Source organism: Elgaria multicarinata, chromosome 5 (assembly GCF_023053635.1).
Source record: "Elgaria multicarinata webbii isolate HBS135686 ecotype San Diego chromosome 5, rElgMul1.1.pri, whole genome shotgun sequence".
In the NCBI taxonomy this organism is placed as follows: domain Eukaryota; kingdom Metazoa; phylum Chordata; class Lepidosauria; order Squamata; family Anguidae; genus Elgaria; species Elgaria multicarinata.
In genome coordinates this window covers 55,510,958-55,525,777 of record NC_086175.1, presented here as the reverse complement: position 1 = coordinate 55,525,777, position 14,820 = coordinate 55,510,958, and the positions used below count along the sequence as shown (strand labels likewise).

General features: G+C 41.4%; 1 protein-coding gene across 3 annotated transcripts in view; it reads left to right on the top strand.

Annotated features, from left to right (window-relative positions):
- GPM6B (glycoprotein M6B) overlaps window positions 1-14,820 on the top strand; it is a 117,210-nt gene that overhangs the window by 87,665 nt on the left and 14,725 nt on the right. Inside the window, exon 2 of one of the 3 annotated variants that reach the window (XM_063126394.1) lies at window positions 2,491-2,610. The exons of 1 other annotated variant lie outside the window; for it this stretch is intronic. In XM_063126394.1, coding sequence (XP_062982464.1) covers window positions 2,491-2,610 — 120 coding nt within the window. Of the gene's footprint in view, window positions 1-2,462; window positions 2,611-14,820 lie in introns of those variants that run through there. One more of the 3 variants, XM_063126393.1, reaches the window with a different exon arrangement.

Below are 14,820 nucleotides of genomic sequence, written 5' to 3'. Positions count from 1 at the left end.
TGTGCAGGAGCATCCACCTAGTGCTAGATGAGTTTCCCCTAAGCGTTGCTCTGTTGTTGTTGTTTTATTGCATGCATAGCTTGTATCCAGAAAGGCAATTGTACAGGAAGGATGGCATTGTTTAGATCAGAGTGAATCAAATAATTTAGACAGGGGAATGTTAGTGAAGATGATATGCTTATGTTATCTACACCTAATATTCTTATTGAATGTTTTAGCTGTTGCAGCATAACCTTCTGTGGCAAGTTGTGCAGAACTGAACATTCAGTCTTTCTCTCTTTCTCTGATGTACACACACACACACACGGGAAGAGGGTGTATGTGTCTTACTATAGTTCCTAAATGGTGCAGAATGTGGCCTAACCGAATGCCTAGAGTTGTGAAGCACAGGCTTCTGTTGATGGCACCTTCTTCTCTTCCTCTGACGTCTGTTCATAGAATCCCTTTTACAATGTTCATAATGTGGTGCAAAGGGTTTTTCTCAGTATTGATGAAAGGATACAGATGTACCCTTGCGTTGGCACTGAGAGTTTGGCCATATGTCCAGTGGTCATATCCAGACTAAAGCACAGGAGCAGGAATAAAAGCATTAAAAGATCTCATGTTGGTTAAAATAAATGTGTATGAAATGGGTAAATTATATTAAAATGATAATATGTTTCTGTTTTAGAAAGCGGTATCAAGACTTTGAGGGGCTCTTGTGCCCTTAAATAAACAGTTCCTTTTTACAGGTTCAGCCAATGTAATTGGTTCCTATTGATCCTAGGTGTGGGATTTAATGAGTAATTGCCCCTTGAATATCTGTTCTGAATTATCCTGATGTCAATTTTTGTTTGCACAAGGAAAAAGATTATAGCACTATTTTGTTATTAAGAAAGAAAGGGAAAGGTAATCAATAATTAAAGCATCCCCCTTCAGCAGGAACAGAAACTGACATTGGGGCAATTCAGAGAGACTATGCAAGGGGCAGTGTATTCACTACTTCCCCAGCTAGGGTGAGTAGGAAGCAATAACACAGGCTAAACCTTCAAGCAGTAAACTTCCATTTGAAGTTGCCATGGACCTTTGTTTATGGGACTTACTTGTAAATAGACATTACAGAAGTATCTTGGCCATGGGGAAGGGCATTGCTACTTTAGAGCTATGTTAAAAGCTATATGGGACCTCGATTTTTATTTTGTTTCCAGCTATTTGCAGAACAGCAATGCTTCAGCAGCTTTGAAGAGCTCTAGTGTGAAACAACTATAATTACAAGGCACTGAAATATATACATATGCTAGATAACTCCATATCCCAAATGTGCTAAAATTGCTATGTATGATCAGCCTCCCCTCCATTTTGTTTGTTTTAGATCATGCTCAGTTGCTGTGGCATCCATTGTGGTCCTGCAAACAGAGGACTGATTGTTTAGCAGGCGGAAATGAAGTAACAACTGAATCAATTAAATAGGCACTAGGGAACATTGAAAGTAATAAACTATGCAAGAAAGGGACTTTTTCTTAAGTTGAAAAATAACTCGATCCATGATATTAAATGCTGTTAGTTGTTTGGATTTCTGTATTTTGTCTTTAAGGACTCAGATCCTTTAGATCTGTTAGGCTTACGGGAATCAAAGTTGGTATTATGAGAATGGTATGGATATAAAGTATTTCAACCGAATATGTAATCCATGTACATTTCATATAATTTTAATCATTGTGGCTGCAATGGGATTGCTTTGAATTTTATTCTCTGGCATACATTGGGGGAAATCTGAAGCAATTAAGTTACCTCCTAACCAAGCGTGACTCAAGGTTGATTTGCAACCAGAAAAGCCTGAATAAAATATTTGAGCATATATCACAACCACTGCTGGTTCACAACCTTCCTTCATTTAGAGTGGGATTTCCACTTCAACCTAATAGAAACACACTGAGTTTTACAGAAGCAATGCACTTTGGAAAGTTTCCCCAAAATCTCCCTTATCTGCATAAAACATCTGCTCCTCAATATAATTTACCATCCAAGGGATACAAAAGCAGGTACTAAACAGAGAAACATCCTGTACATGAAAAGTTAGAAAGTAAATGTGGTTTCTCAGAATTCGATTGCATTACCCTTCCTATCTGCTATAGAGGGTCTTGCCAGTAAAAAAGGGGGCAGAGGAATGCATATGATGAAGGGTGGAAATGCAGGGCAACAAATAAAAAAGCTACTCTAGAGTTTTGGATATTAACGGGAATGGAAACATTTTAAAATATGACCTTATATGTGTTTTGAAGAATCTGACAGGCTAATTTTTACTAGTATCTGTAGATCTATGACTAGTTATTTTTTTACTCTTCTAATTGGTGTGTGGGTGTGACTACTTCTGTTACGAAAGATCAGCATAGATTTGTGTACTCCTACTCCTTTTCCTGCTTTTTGATATTAAAACTGAATTGAATGAAAGTAATAAATAAAACTGAACTTTGCTGGAGACACTGACTTTTTACCACCTAAAATTGGCAGTGATCACCAGACCAGAAATGGAAATTGGCAGGTACCAATGGATGTACAGGAATTCAAGGCTACACCAATACCGTCATGTGCCAGCATTGAGAGGCAATGTTAGTCCTTTGGGGATTCAAGGTAAATAAAAGGATGGGGGTCTAATATCTATACAGAGAGTTTAAATACAATAGTACACTAGCTGTAGCAATATGTTTCTAAAATATTTGTTAATGTGTCTTAGTTACGTTAGAAACTGATACTCAGTTGTTTTATCTGTTTCAAAGCATTTGAACGGAACTGTTCCTCAGAATAAGTCATCTTTCTATTACTTACATAGCTGCCTAGAATGATGTTTAAAACTGCCTTTATACAAAACCACAGTGATTTTCCATATAACCTTTGCAATTCATCCATTTGGTAATTGCTCCCTAAGAGGGCAATATATCTTACTTTGGACTTTTGTTACCCTGACACCTGCTTCTTTGGACTGAATGCCTTCCTATTGGTTTGGTGACTGTGTGTGTGTGTACGCAAGAGAAAGGAAGAGAGAGAACGAGAGGGGGAGAGAGCATGTGTAGGAGAGAAGGCCCTGCCAGAGATGGTATTTAAAATATTTAATGACTTTGAGTGTTACTCCTAAATGTATTTTTAAGAGACGAATTAGCCCTCCTCCTTGCTAAACATGAACTTGCTCTGTATTTAATTTGCCCCATGTCCTGTGTCATGACTGGATCTCATAATTTTCTCCCTAAATCCTTTTAAAATCTGTAATGGGCAAGCAGGACTGAAGACTAGAATGTAAGCTTCTACTAGTGACACTGCAGGGTCTCTGCCTGCTGGTTGCTATAGCAATCAATGTTATAGTTCACATTTTTTATAGATAGTGTGGAACATATGCGTTAACCTTGTATGATGATTATAGTATCTTAGTTAAAGCAAATACATGAAAGTATAATTTATAAGAAGTATAACTTGTAAATAACTTGTCTTGGTCCAAGATAAAGTGAGACAATACAACGAAGGAAGTCAGTGTGCCAAAGGCCTTCAAATGAATTTATTGTTCTTAGTCTTCCTATTCTAAGAGTAGCTCAAAATCTACAGGAGCCTGCTGGTTAACTTGATGAACAGTTCAATCAGGGCTGTTGAGAGCGGGTTCGGGCCCCAGTGATTTTTTTTCAGCCTCCCGCACCCCCAGCAAGGGCAGACCGGCTAAACAGTGGGCAGGAAGCTGCCATCCCAAGCAGCAGGTGGGCTCCTGGAAGAGGAAGGTCGCCCAAAGGCCAGGCATGCTCCCTCCCTGCCTGGCACTATCGGAAGGCCTGCCAGTGCCACTCGCCCCCCCTGCTTTAGACAGTCCTGCTTGGCTGTGCACTCCCCCACCCTGGCCCACGATGAAGCCCGGAGAACATGACTGGTAGACCCCTGGTGGTAGCCTCCCCGTGGTGAAAGATGTGCTGCGAGTCCTGTGGCACTCAGGTGGGGTGGAGCACTTGGCCGCTTTCTCCCCTCATTCCTGCTCCTGACCCCCAAGCACTTCTGGGCCCCTTCAAGCTATGCAACCTAGTTGGGCCCCGGGTTCCCTTCCAGACCCCAATAATTTGTACCAGGTCCCCCCCCTCTCATCGGCCCTGAGTTCAATAGGTATGTTTTTACTCATGCTTGGGAAATAAGATGCAAATAACATGGGTTTATGTACTATCCCTCCCTTCAATCATAAAAACCAGATGGTCCAGATTTTCAAAACCTAGAAAATAGTCTATTATAGTAAATTCTTTGTCTAGCATTGGTTAATTTTGGCAGGAAAAATATCTATGGTCATCAGATCACTGTTCCGATTGAACGAACATCAGCCTAGATAGTCATTTCCTGAGCCAGAATATTTTACCAGTGGCAAAGATCATTTCAAGAGGAACCTGCAAGGAGAAGCTGGGGAAAATAAGGTTTACATGTTCATTTTATATTGAGGCTGGGTTGTACTCTGGAAAAGGGTTGTTCCCTAAACAGCAACTGCATGAAGGATGGGTAGTATGCTTTTATCTGTACACTGCCCTGAGATCTTATTGATATAGGGTGGGATATAAATGTTTTAAATAAATAAATAAATAATAAATAACTCTGGAACTTGGCTCCCCTTTGCTTGTCTGATTTTGCTTCCTCTTATGATGGGGATCAATGATAAGGCCAGGAAGTCACAGATATCCTGCTGTTCCTCCCCCTGCTTTCATTCTTGGAGTGATCTGTTCTCCAGATGAGAGAAACTCTGTAGGAATATCTTATAAAGACATCTAGGACTCCTCTTGCCCCCTTTCTCCTGCTCCATCATAGGAAGCCCTATCCTGATTGTATCCAGCTCCCTCGTTTCACCCAAGTAGACTATTGATCACAATTGGGTTGTACAGAATCTATTTCATGGAGTATATCCACAGGTAGGCCAAGTGAGAGCCATTCACTGTTAACTAGTTTATCAACACCTATTGTATGTGCGCTTCAAGAAGCTTCTTTGTATTGCCTGGCAAATACAAAGGCAATAAACAAGTACTGTCCATTCCAGATGTGGATAGCTCTGAAGTGGTTTGAGACATATGATTTTGATTGCAATGTGTTTGGCGCAGTCAGTATTTCAGGACTCTTAAATGATTTGGTTTGTAAAGATTCCTTTCTCTTACAGACTCAACATTCACTCACATATATGAACCATCTCTTTTATATGACAGAGGTCTTGCTAGGCTTAAGTAAACTCTTGTCTCCATCACAGAGGCTTCTTCTTCTTGATCTGCTTTCAAAACAAACTTTTAAACAGATTAGAAACAGAACTCAGAATTTGAAAGTCAATCCTTATTTCATTCCTCCCCCCACACTGCACATATTCATAATAATGAGCTAACCCAACAGCATAGGAAAACTTGGCAGAAGGAAACTTCTGATTTATCTTGAAATTCACTTAAAATGCAGTTGTGCCTTGATGTATTTAAAGATGTAGCTTGAGAAAAGGGACAGACACATCCATATCTGTCTTGATCTCTGAATACTCTTCCATAATTTTGCCCTGTATGTTCATTCTTGGAAACAGGCATTGATGTATCTGTTCCCAAGTTCCACACACATAAGAAATTAGTATGCAGATTCACATTTCTAAAAGTAATATTAGCAGTATTCCTTATTACAAGAGAATTCTCTTGTCCAAATACTTGCATATACTTTGCTCACTTGGATGTACTAGTAATTTGTATGAGTCTGATGAGTCAACCTTAACTTGTGTTTCTCCTCTAGTTTGGGAGAGGCTGGAAAATTCTAGTTATAATGTGGATGATTTGCCACAGAATGCACACTATTGTGAACTTGGGAGGTTCTCCATGGCCTTTACTAGGGAGATTGGGTGGGCATGTTGTATATCTGTTGCTTCCTTTTCTTGTGATGTGCCAGCTTAATATTATGGTTAAGCTGGAATATATTCATCATTAGTGAAAGTAACTAATCAATCCCTTGCTTTGTTTGCATATGAAAAGCTTTGGACCGCTGTATATCTGCTTTGGAGTATAGTGTACATCTACTTTACTTACCTGTGATGCATTCAAAGGCATTACCGCTTTGAGAAGCAACCCAAAAAAGTAGCCCCTGCAAAAAGTAAAAGGGAGTGTCTATATGGTGCCACTTTTGCTACTGATTCCCCTGAACGCACCCCCCCCCAAAAAAAACCTGCTGTATTACTGCTGCGAAGCAGCAACAATAGTGTTACATGGCAGGAGTGAGTGCGGGCTAGCCAGGGCCGGAAAATTCACAGCGCGTTGACATACAGCAGTAATGTGCAGCAAATACCAAAAAAACTCCAAAAGGATTTGTTGTTGTTTTCTGACATCTCCGCGCACCATTGTTGCTTCGAAAGCCTGCAGCTGTGGATCTGCGCAGCTACAATTTATTGAAGTTGGTAATTGTGGGTAAAAGTCAACTTCTCTCTCTCTCTCTCTCTCTCTCTCTCTCTCTCTCTCTCTCTCAGATATAATTACTTGCTGACTTAGGCCTGATTTAAATGAGATGTTCTGCATGCTTAAATTAGTTTTCCATGGAGGGTTCCATAGAGCCTGTTTTTGCACTGGTGTTCTTTACCTGTGTGCCAACACTTAGGGATGCAACATTTACATGCCAGTGTGGCTCTCCTCAGGTCATGCGTAGATTACTGGTGTGTGATCCATGCATATGTTGGGGTGGAGTATTGGTATAAGATCTTTTAACAATAACTATGGGCCACATGGAGTTCTGCACAGGGAAGGGGTTTCTTTGGGGATTTAATGAGAGCTCAAAATCTTGTTTAAATCTGTCCTAGGTCTTGAGCTGCTGTTTCTGGGCAAGCTTTGTACAAGAAATTACCTGAGGCATCTTGTGAAATAGCAAAAACCTGTTCTATTTTCTCCCCACAGTAGAAGCCCTTCATGTGGATAGGAACAAAAGGATGTGATGTAGCACAGGAAAGTAATATACAGGCTTTGACCTAATAATTTGAGCTTGAGGCTTTTCAGATTACTCAACCAGCCTATATCCTTCTAATGCTGTAGATTGACTTTTTTCCCCTTTTAATTTCCCCCCTTCTCTGGCACTTGCCCCAAGAAGCAGTTGGGAAACGTGGGAAACTATGTGTTCAAAATAAAGTGAACAGTTCTTCTTTTATTTCTCAGCCTCTTTCAAAAAAAGTAGTAATATGTCCCAATCGTTATCAAACACTGCATTTTCTGGACCTGATTCTGGCGTAGCCTCATGCAGAGCACCAACCATCAGCATGGCAACATTAATGATGCTAACTGGGGAGAACTGGAGCAGAATGGGGGCAAATAACAGACTCTTCCTGTGCTTCCATTTTGAAAAAGAGAAACGTGTATGTCTTATTCCGTATGCATGTCAGGGGCCATAGCTCAGTGGCAAAGCACCTACTTTGCATACAGAAGGTCCTATGCTCGATCCCTGGCATCTCCATGTAGGGTGGGGAAAGAATCCTGCCTGAAGCCCTGGAGAGCTGCTGCTGCCAGTCTGTGTCAACAGTGCTGGGCTAGATGAACCAACGGGTTGACTCAGTACAAGGCAGCTTCCTGCGTTCCTACCTGCTGGATCTATCCTATTAACTTCTGTGCCCTGTGGAAATAAGTGGAACAGCACTGACTTTGAATGTCTGCTGCTTGTGGGGGCCATTTACAAAATAGCCTCTATCAATCTCTGCACCTGCTGCTTGCCCTAAACTAGAGAATAGCAACAGGATCATGGATTACTAGAAGATGGCCCAAGCCCAAGAGGGGCATGGAGGCAGCTGTAATTTGGCTGAAGTGAGCATGTAGGGTCACACCATGAATCAAAGCTATGGTGGAATGAGTAGTTGGGCCACAGGCTGGTGTGAAAGAAACATATATGGAAGGAATCAGAGATACTGTGTGGCAGTGTGAGAGCTGAGAAACAGAACAGGATTTGTGAGATGTTTATGGTAGAAGAGGAGAGATCTTGTAATTTGGGTACGGGCATCCCTTCTTTTAAGAATGGAAAGGGAGGCAGCAAAGTAGGGAAGCATGTTAATGAGGAAGTTGGGCTCTACATGGGGCTTCCCTTGAGACTGCACTAACTGCAGCTAGTGCAGAACTTGGTGTCTAAGCTGCAGCCTCCTGCGAACAGGTTATACCTTTGCTCAAAGAACTGCATTGGTTGCCAGTATGTTACCAGGCCAAGGTCAAGGCGATGTTGTTAACATAAACCCTAATAAACTTGGGACAAAGTTACTGGAGTGAATGCCTTCTCCCATATCAACCTGCCCATTCAGTGAGATCTACAAATCAAGGCCTCCTGGTTGTTTAATCACCTACAGATACACATCTGGTGTCAATCGGGGTAAAGTCCTTTTCAGTTGTGATGCCCCAGTTTTGGAATTCTCTTCCACACTGCCCACCCCTGCCGTGACAGGTGTCAACCCTAGAATCATAGAATAGTAGAGTTGGAACAGGCCTATGAGGCCATTGAGTCCAACCCCCTGCTCAATGCAGGAATCCACCTTAAAGCATCCCTGACAGATGGTTGTCCAGCTGCCTCTTGAAGGCCTCTAGTGTGGGAGAGCTCACAACCTCCCTAGGTAACTGGTTCCATTGTCGTACTGCTCTAACAGTCAGGAAGTTTTTCCTGATGTCCAGCCGGAATCTGGCTTCCTGTAACTTGAGCCCATTAGTCCATGTCCTGCACACTGGGAGGATCGAGAAGAGTTCCTGGCCTTCCTCTGTGTGACAACCTTTCAAGTATTTGAAGAGTGCTATCATGTCTTCCCTCAATCTTATCTTCTCCAGGCTAAACATGCCCAGTTCTTTCAGTCTCTTTTCCTAGGTTTTTTCCCCCAGACCACTGATCATCCTAGGTGTAGAACTTCACATTTATCCCAATTAAATTTCATTCTGTTGTTTTCAGCCCAGCACTCCAACCTATCAAGATCACTTTGAAGTTTGTTTCTGTCTTCCAGTGTATTAGCTATCCCACCCAATTTTGTGGTGGTGTTTTGGCACCTGTTGAAAATATATTTGCTTAACCAAGGATTTGCTGATGTCAGTGCCTAACTTTATTAGATTTCCTGATTTATTTTGGATTTTTATCTCATTTTTAATTGCTCTTTTAATTAAATTTGGACACCACCCTGGAATTTGTTAATGAAAGGCAGTATATAAATACTTTTGATGATGATGATGATGATGATTGATGATGGGTATGCAATAGGGTGAACAAGAAGGTACTGTACACAGTAGGGAGGTTAGGGAGGACATGGTAGAATAGAACGGGCATGCAGTGACGAGATCTTGGATTGAACCAAGAAGCCATATTGTAACTAGAGCAGAAGCAAACTTTGTGGCTATAGCTTCTTGAGAGGTTTCTCATATTGTAAAGATTTGAAGTTTGCTGGTGCTATCAACTCTCATTTTAAAATCCCCTACAATTTTGCTGTATCATTTAGAAACAACAAGATTTGCATTTAAATTTAATGTTTACAGAAAGATAAATAAACATTTTCTGTATATTTAACATCTATGTAACAAACGAAATGGGGACAAACCTTTCAACGCTGTGGGGACAAAAATCTTTCATTTCCTGATATGAGGTGATAATAATAAAAGCAACAAAATTTTGCCTCTTACTGTTTCCAGAAAGATAAACAAACATTTTCTGTAGATTTAACACCTTTATGCATAAAGGAGTCCAGAGAAATGTAACTTTGTCATCAAGAAGAATTCCCCAATAGCCATCCATTCCAACATTATAGGGCATATGCTAATTTAACATTAGGGAACTTTTCACAAAACAAAACACCAAAACACACACACACACACACACACACAAATCACCCCACCACTCTTCAGTATTACAACTGCTTGTGAAGTAATTAGATTGTATTAGAAGATAACTGGGCAGAAAGTTTCCCCCTGATGTTTGACACTACCTTACAAAGTACAAAGTGTTACAAAGTAAGTTATGATGATCATAAGTTCCCAAACCCGAAGGCTTGTGATCATCCAATGCAAGGTGAGAGGAGTGGCAGAAAGGACCTTCGCCTCCCTGTCCTCTTGCCCTGCATTTATTGGTAGATGGTCCTTTTTTGCCTATCTAGCTTCAGCGGGGGAGGGAAGGAGTCTGGGGAGGCCTCCGGAGAGCTTGTATCTTGACCTCTCCAATCTCCTCCTCTCTCCTCCCACCAAAACACCCCCTTCTCCATGGCTGAATTCCTGACCTCAGAGAGCAGCTAGCATAGTTCTTTCCATACCGGCTATGAGGGGAAGGGGGAGGGGGGTTGGAGCTCCGATTCCCCCCTCCAAGGTTCAAGTGCTGACTTCAAACTCAGACCAAGGGATCTGAAATATTTTATGGCTCCTCAGACACTGTCTTAGGGGCCATAAGATTGCCCCCTTAGCCCTTTTCAGACATGTGGAAGGATCCATTCAATTTATCATTGCCATGTGGAGGGATGACTTCATCTGGCCTCCATCTTGAACTGATGGTCAAGAGGTCTGCTCTTGCTCTTATTGTCTCATGCGTTTTTGCATAGTAGCTTCTAATGACATAGAGCAGTAACACACTTGGATCAGTGTTGCTGTCAAATATGGGATCAGCTTCTTGTGTTGGTTGAAGTTTATGTTGGAGCCCTTATTGAACTCAAGCAAGCCATCTTCTAAATGCCAGCCTGTTAATTAAGAGCTATTTCACAGCACAGTAAATGTATCAGGCCAAGTTAAATTGGAAAAATATCTAGCTCAGTGTTTGTAGCTATACATTTTAGATTGAAAGGGTCGCATTATGATTATTTGAGACAACAAACAAGCATGACTATCGCATCTATCAAAATGGAAAGCAGGATTTGGCCGATTTTGAGGGTTTTTATTAATTTGGACTGTTATTGTTATGCCATGCCCTGGAAATCTAAATGAATTTCTGTGTTGTCTCACATTTTCTGTATTGTCCACTATTGTAAGAAGCTTCTGTGTTTTGGCAAATTCTCACAATCAAATCCACTTTGGGCATGTAGTGAAAAATCATGACAACTTCTCAGTGCCATCACCAAGTCACCCTGAATTCTCTCAGCGCACAATTCAACTAGTTTAGTTATAAAAACCAGTCCTCATATAAGCATATACACACAACCCTTACCTTTTTGGATAGTGTGAGCTCACTACCCTTGGGTCAATGTTTAGTAATAATGCCTCAGCAAAACTGGCCCAATCTCTGTGGGCACAGAGGGCAGACCATGGGATGCCCCTCCCATCTTCGTCATACCTTGAACATCAGTGATGCCAAGTTAGTCTGCCTTGTCGGTGACGGCTTGCTTTGCTGTCGCCTCTCAGATTCTTTCAGTTTGTACCACCATGGAAAGTTCTGGGCGCAAAGATTACTGCAGACGCAGACTGCAGCCAGGAAATCAGAAGACGTTTACTTCTTGGGAGGAGAGCAATGACAAATCTTGATAAAATAGTTAAGAGCAGAGACACCACACTGACAACAAAGGTCCGCATAGTTAAAGCAAAGGTATTCCCCGTAGTAACCTATGGCTGCGAGAGCTGGACCATAAAGAAAGCTTAGCGAAGGAAGATAGATGCTTTTGAACTGTGGTGTTGGAGGAAAATTCTGAGAGTGCCTTGGACTGCAAGAAGATCAAACCAGTCCATACTCCAGGAAATAAAGCCAGACTTCTCACTTGAGGGAATGGTATTAAAGGCAAAACTGAAGTACTTTGGCCACATAATGAGAAGACAGGATACCCTGGAGAAGAGGCTGATGCTAGGGAAGGTGGAAGGCAAAAGGAAGAGGGGCCGACCAAGGGCAAGATGGATGGATGATATTCTGGAGGTGACAGACTTGACCTTGGGGGAGCTAGGGGTGGCGACAGCCGACAGAAAGCTCTGGCGTGGGCTGGTCCATGAAGTCACGAAGAGTCAGAAACGACTGAACGAATAAACAACAACAACAACGGAGAAAGAGATCTTAATGCCTCAGTACAGAATTGGGGAGATGAGTTGGCAAATGTACTGAAGGCATTATTTGCAGGTGAACACCCAGTCCTATATGTGAGGAGATTGGGAGCTGATTTCAGGCTCCTTCTGCCTGAAACTCTCTTGAAACAGCATTTTCACAGGGTAGTTTTTGGAATTAATGCAGAGTCTTCTGGTTAAAGTATTATATTCAATACATGGTGAGTGAAGGACAGTGAGCTTTTCTACATAAGGCATTTGTTGTGTGCTAGTCATTCCCTAATCACGGTTGTTTATGGGTTCTTTAGATGATGTGATGACTCTCCAGGAGGCTGTCTATACACACTGAAAGCCCCGGGGGTGGGTGCACAGTGGTGCCGTATTGATTATAGGACACAGCAGCCATCATGAAGCTTTGCCACAAAGCAAAAAAGTTGGGGACTTAAGCCAACTTTGTTCTCCAGAGCAAGGCGAGGATGGCTCATCCGCCATCTATCCTCGCTCCAGAGCTGCAGTGGAGGCGTGGACGGGCAGATGGCTATCCTTGATTGGTTGCCATCCGCCTGGCCATGGGCAGGGGTGAGCTCAGCCACCGGAAACCCCGCGCTTTCACTGCTGTGCCTGGATTAGCCATCTCCATCCTGTGGCATCAAAAGTGCAGGGTTTGTTTATTGCGGTGGCAATCTGTCACCTTATAGGCAGCCTCCAGTTTCACTTCTGTAAACCGCACTTTCAACAAGCTTTTTAAGAGCAGGTATTATGGAAAGGAAAGCACAATTTCCTTTTGTATATTTGCACTATGCCACTGTATCACAGTGCACTTGTGTGGTGCTAGATCTCAGTTCTGCAACAAAACTGAAAGTAGATGCAGCAGATTAACAGCCTTGTGTAGAAAAGCCCAGTGTTCCATAGGGAGCACATGCAAATCCGAGGATAGCTCTGCCATACTCTAAGTACAAGAATTGGGGCGGTGGAATGGAACCTTAAACCACAGAGAAGCTCATTCCCCAAATATTTGGAGATCTGCCAGTAGTTTAATACTTATACACCCTACTCATATAATATTAACTGTGGATTTCTGCTAGTCTTTATAGAAATTATGAAGCAGTTATCCTCTAGCATGTACTTAAGAACTCAGTACTTATGCTTTGAATTGGAGTCAACCATTGCTGATTTGATTAAACTTTTATTAATATTGGAATTGTTAATGATATACAACCAACTCCTAAACAAATTTATTTGGATTTAAAGCCACTGACTAAAAGAATGTATTTATGTGGCTGTTTTGATAAGGCAATGATTTTACAGGCAAAAACTTTTGAATGCTCATATTTTTAAAATATTTCTTATATTCCTGTGCCGGCCAATAGTCAAAGCTCCTATATACCTGGATTATGTCAAGAATATAAATCAAGGTTTTCCTAGAGATAATGAGCATTCTTGACTAGAGTATTCAGAAATCTTCTTGGCATGCCAGTCAATTTTTGGTAGCATAAAAACATCAGAGTGGTTGTGAAAATTGGTCCTTTCATGTAACTGCATTTGAGGTACTGGGAAGGCAAATCTATATGGCATTTGTTTTCTAATAAGTTACTCGCAGACATTGGTCCAACTCCAGAAATATTTGTGTGCATTCATGGTTCTGCCATTTAGGTATGTCCAAGCCCTCATCTTTCCACGTTGAGCAGATTATATGGTTGTCACAATAAAAAATATGGATGATGATGATGATGATGATGATGATGATGATGATGATGATATCAGAATGGTCATCATCTGACTGTGTGCAGGTGGTGTAGGATTGCTGAATATATCCCCGAATTTTGGCTATGAGTTTTATTCAATTCATGGCACCCTCTTATACATGGACTGCCTCTGCTGGAATGGGTAGTCTGAACTTTTTTCAGCCTCCTGTATACTATAACTTCAATGGGACTTGGTTCCTGTTCCTTTTCTTCTATTTGTGCCCTTTAAAAAAAAGGGATGCATTTTATAGTCTCCATTCCACAGAGAATAATCTCAGTCCTTGTTTTTAGCTGGCCTCCTTTTGTGAGTGTGTTAGATCTGTAGCCAGGTTCACCATCAGCTCTGGGCAAATCATTGAGCTGTTATTAACCTGCTTCCATGGCAACTGCTGCTCACAAGCCTGAGGACAAAAAATGTTTTTATTCTGCTGAACTGCACAAAAGGTTCTAGTGATGCTTTAGACAAAATGGCCATTGAAAGCCACTTACATTGATGTATAGATGTACTGCACAGTTTAAGTATTTTACTCTGGTATATCAGGATAGTATTAAACATGGCCGGTGTATTTTCAAATACAATTTTTAACATTTTCCACCATTTTATTTTTATAAAGGAAGTTATTCTATTTGTCCTTTTCCTATTTGGGTAAAGTTTTCCTCTGTTCAAAGAGTGGAAGCTATGTTATATAAAGATTGAGAAGAGTTTCTCTCATTGACTCTGCTAGCATGTCTATTATTCAGACTACCTGTTGGCCTGCCTGTTGCAATCTAGTTGCTTATGCACCAATGTGATAAATATTGTGGTGGTGGTGGGGAGAAGGTTCTCTGTGTTTTAGAATTCAAATTTGAATAGGGCATTTCATTTTATTTATTTCACTTCTTCACTGTTCAAAGTGCGTTTTATCTCAGTGATCCTTCTAAAAACTCTGTAAAGGTACACCAGCATAATTGTCCCCCACGTTGCAGAATGGGAGTTCAGGTTTCTTAAGGCTATCAAGTAAGGGTGGCTTGCCTAAAATCATCTGGTGGATTTCATAGGCCAGATGAGATTTGAACTAGGGATTTGCTAGCTTCAATGCTTGGCCACTACTCAACAATGGTATCTCAAGGATCAACATGGTGCACTGAATAGGTTT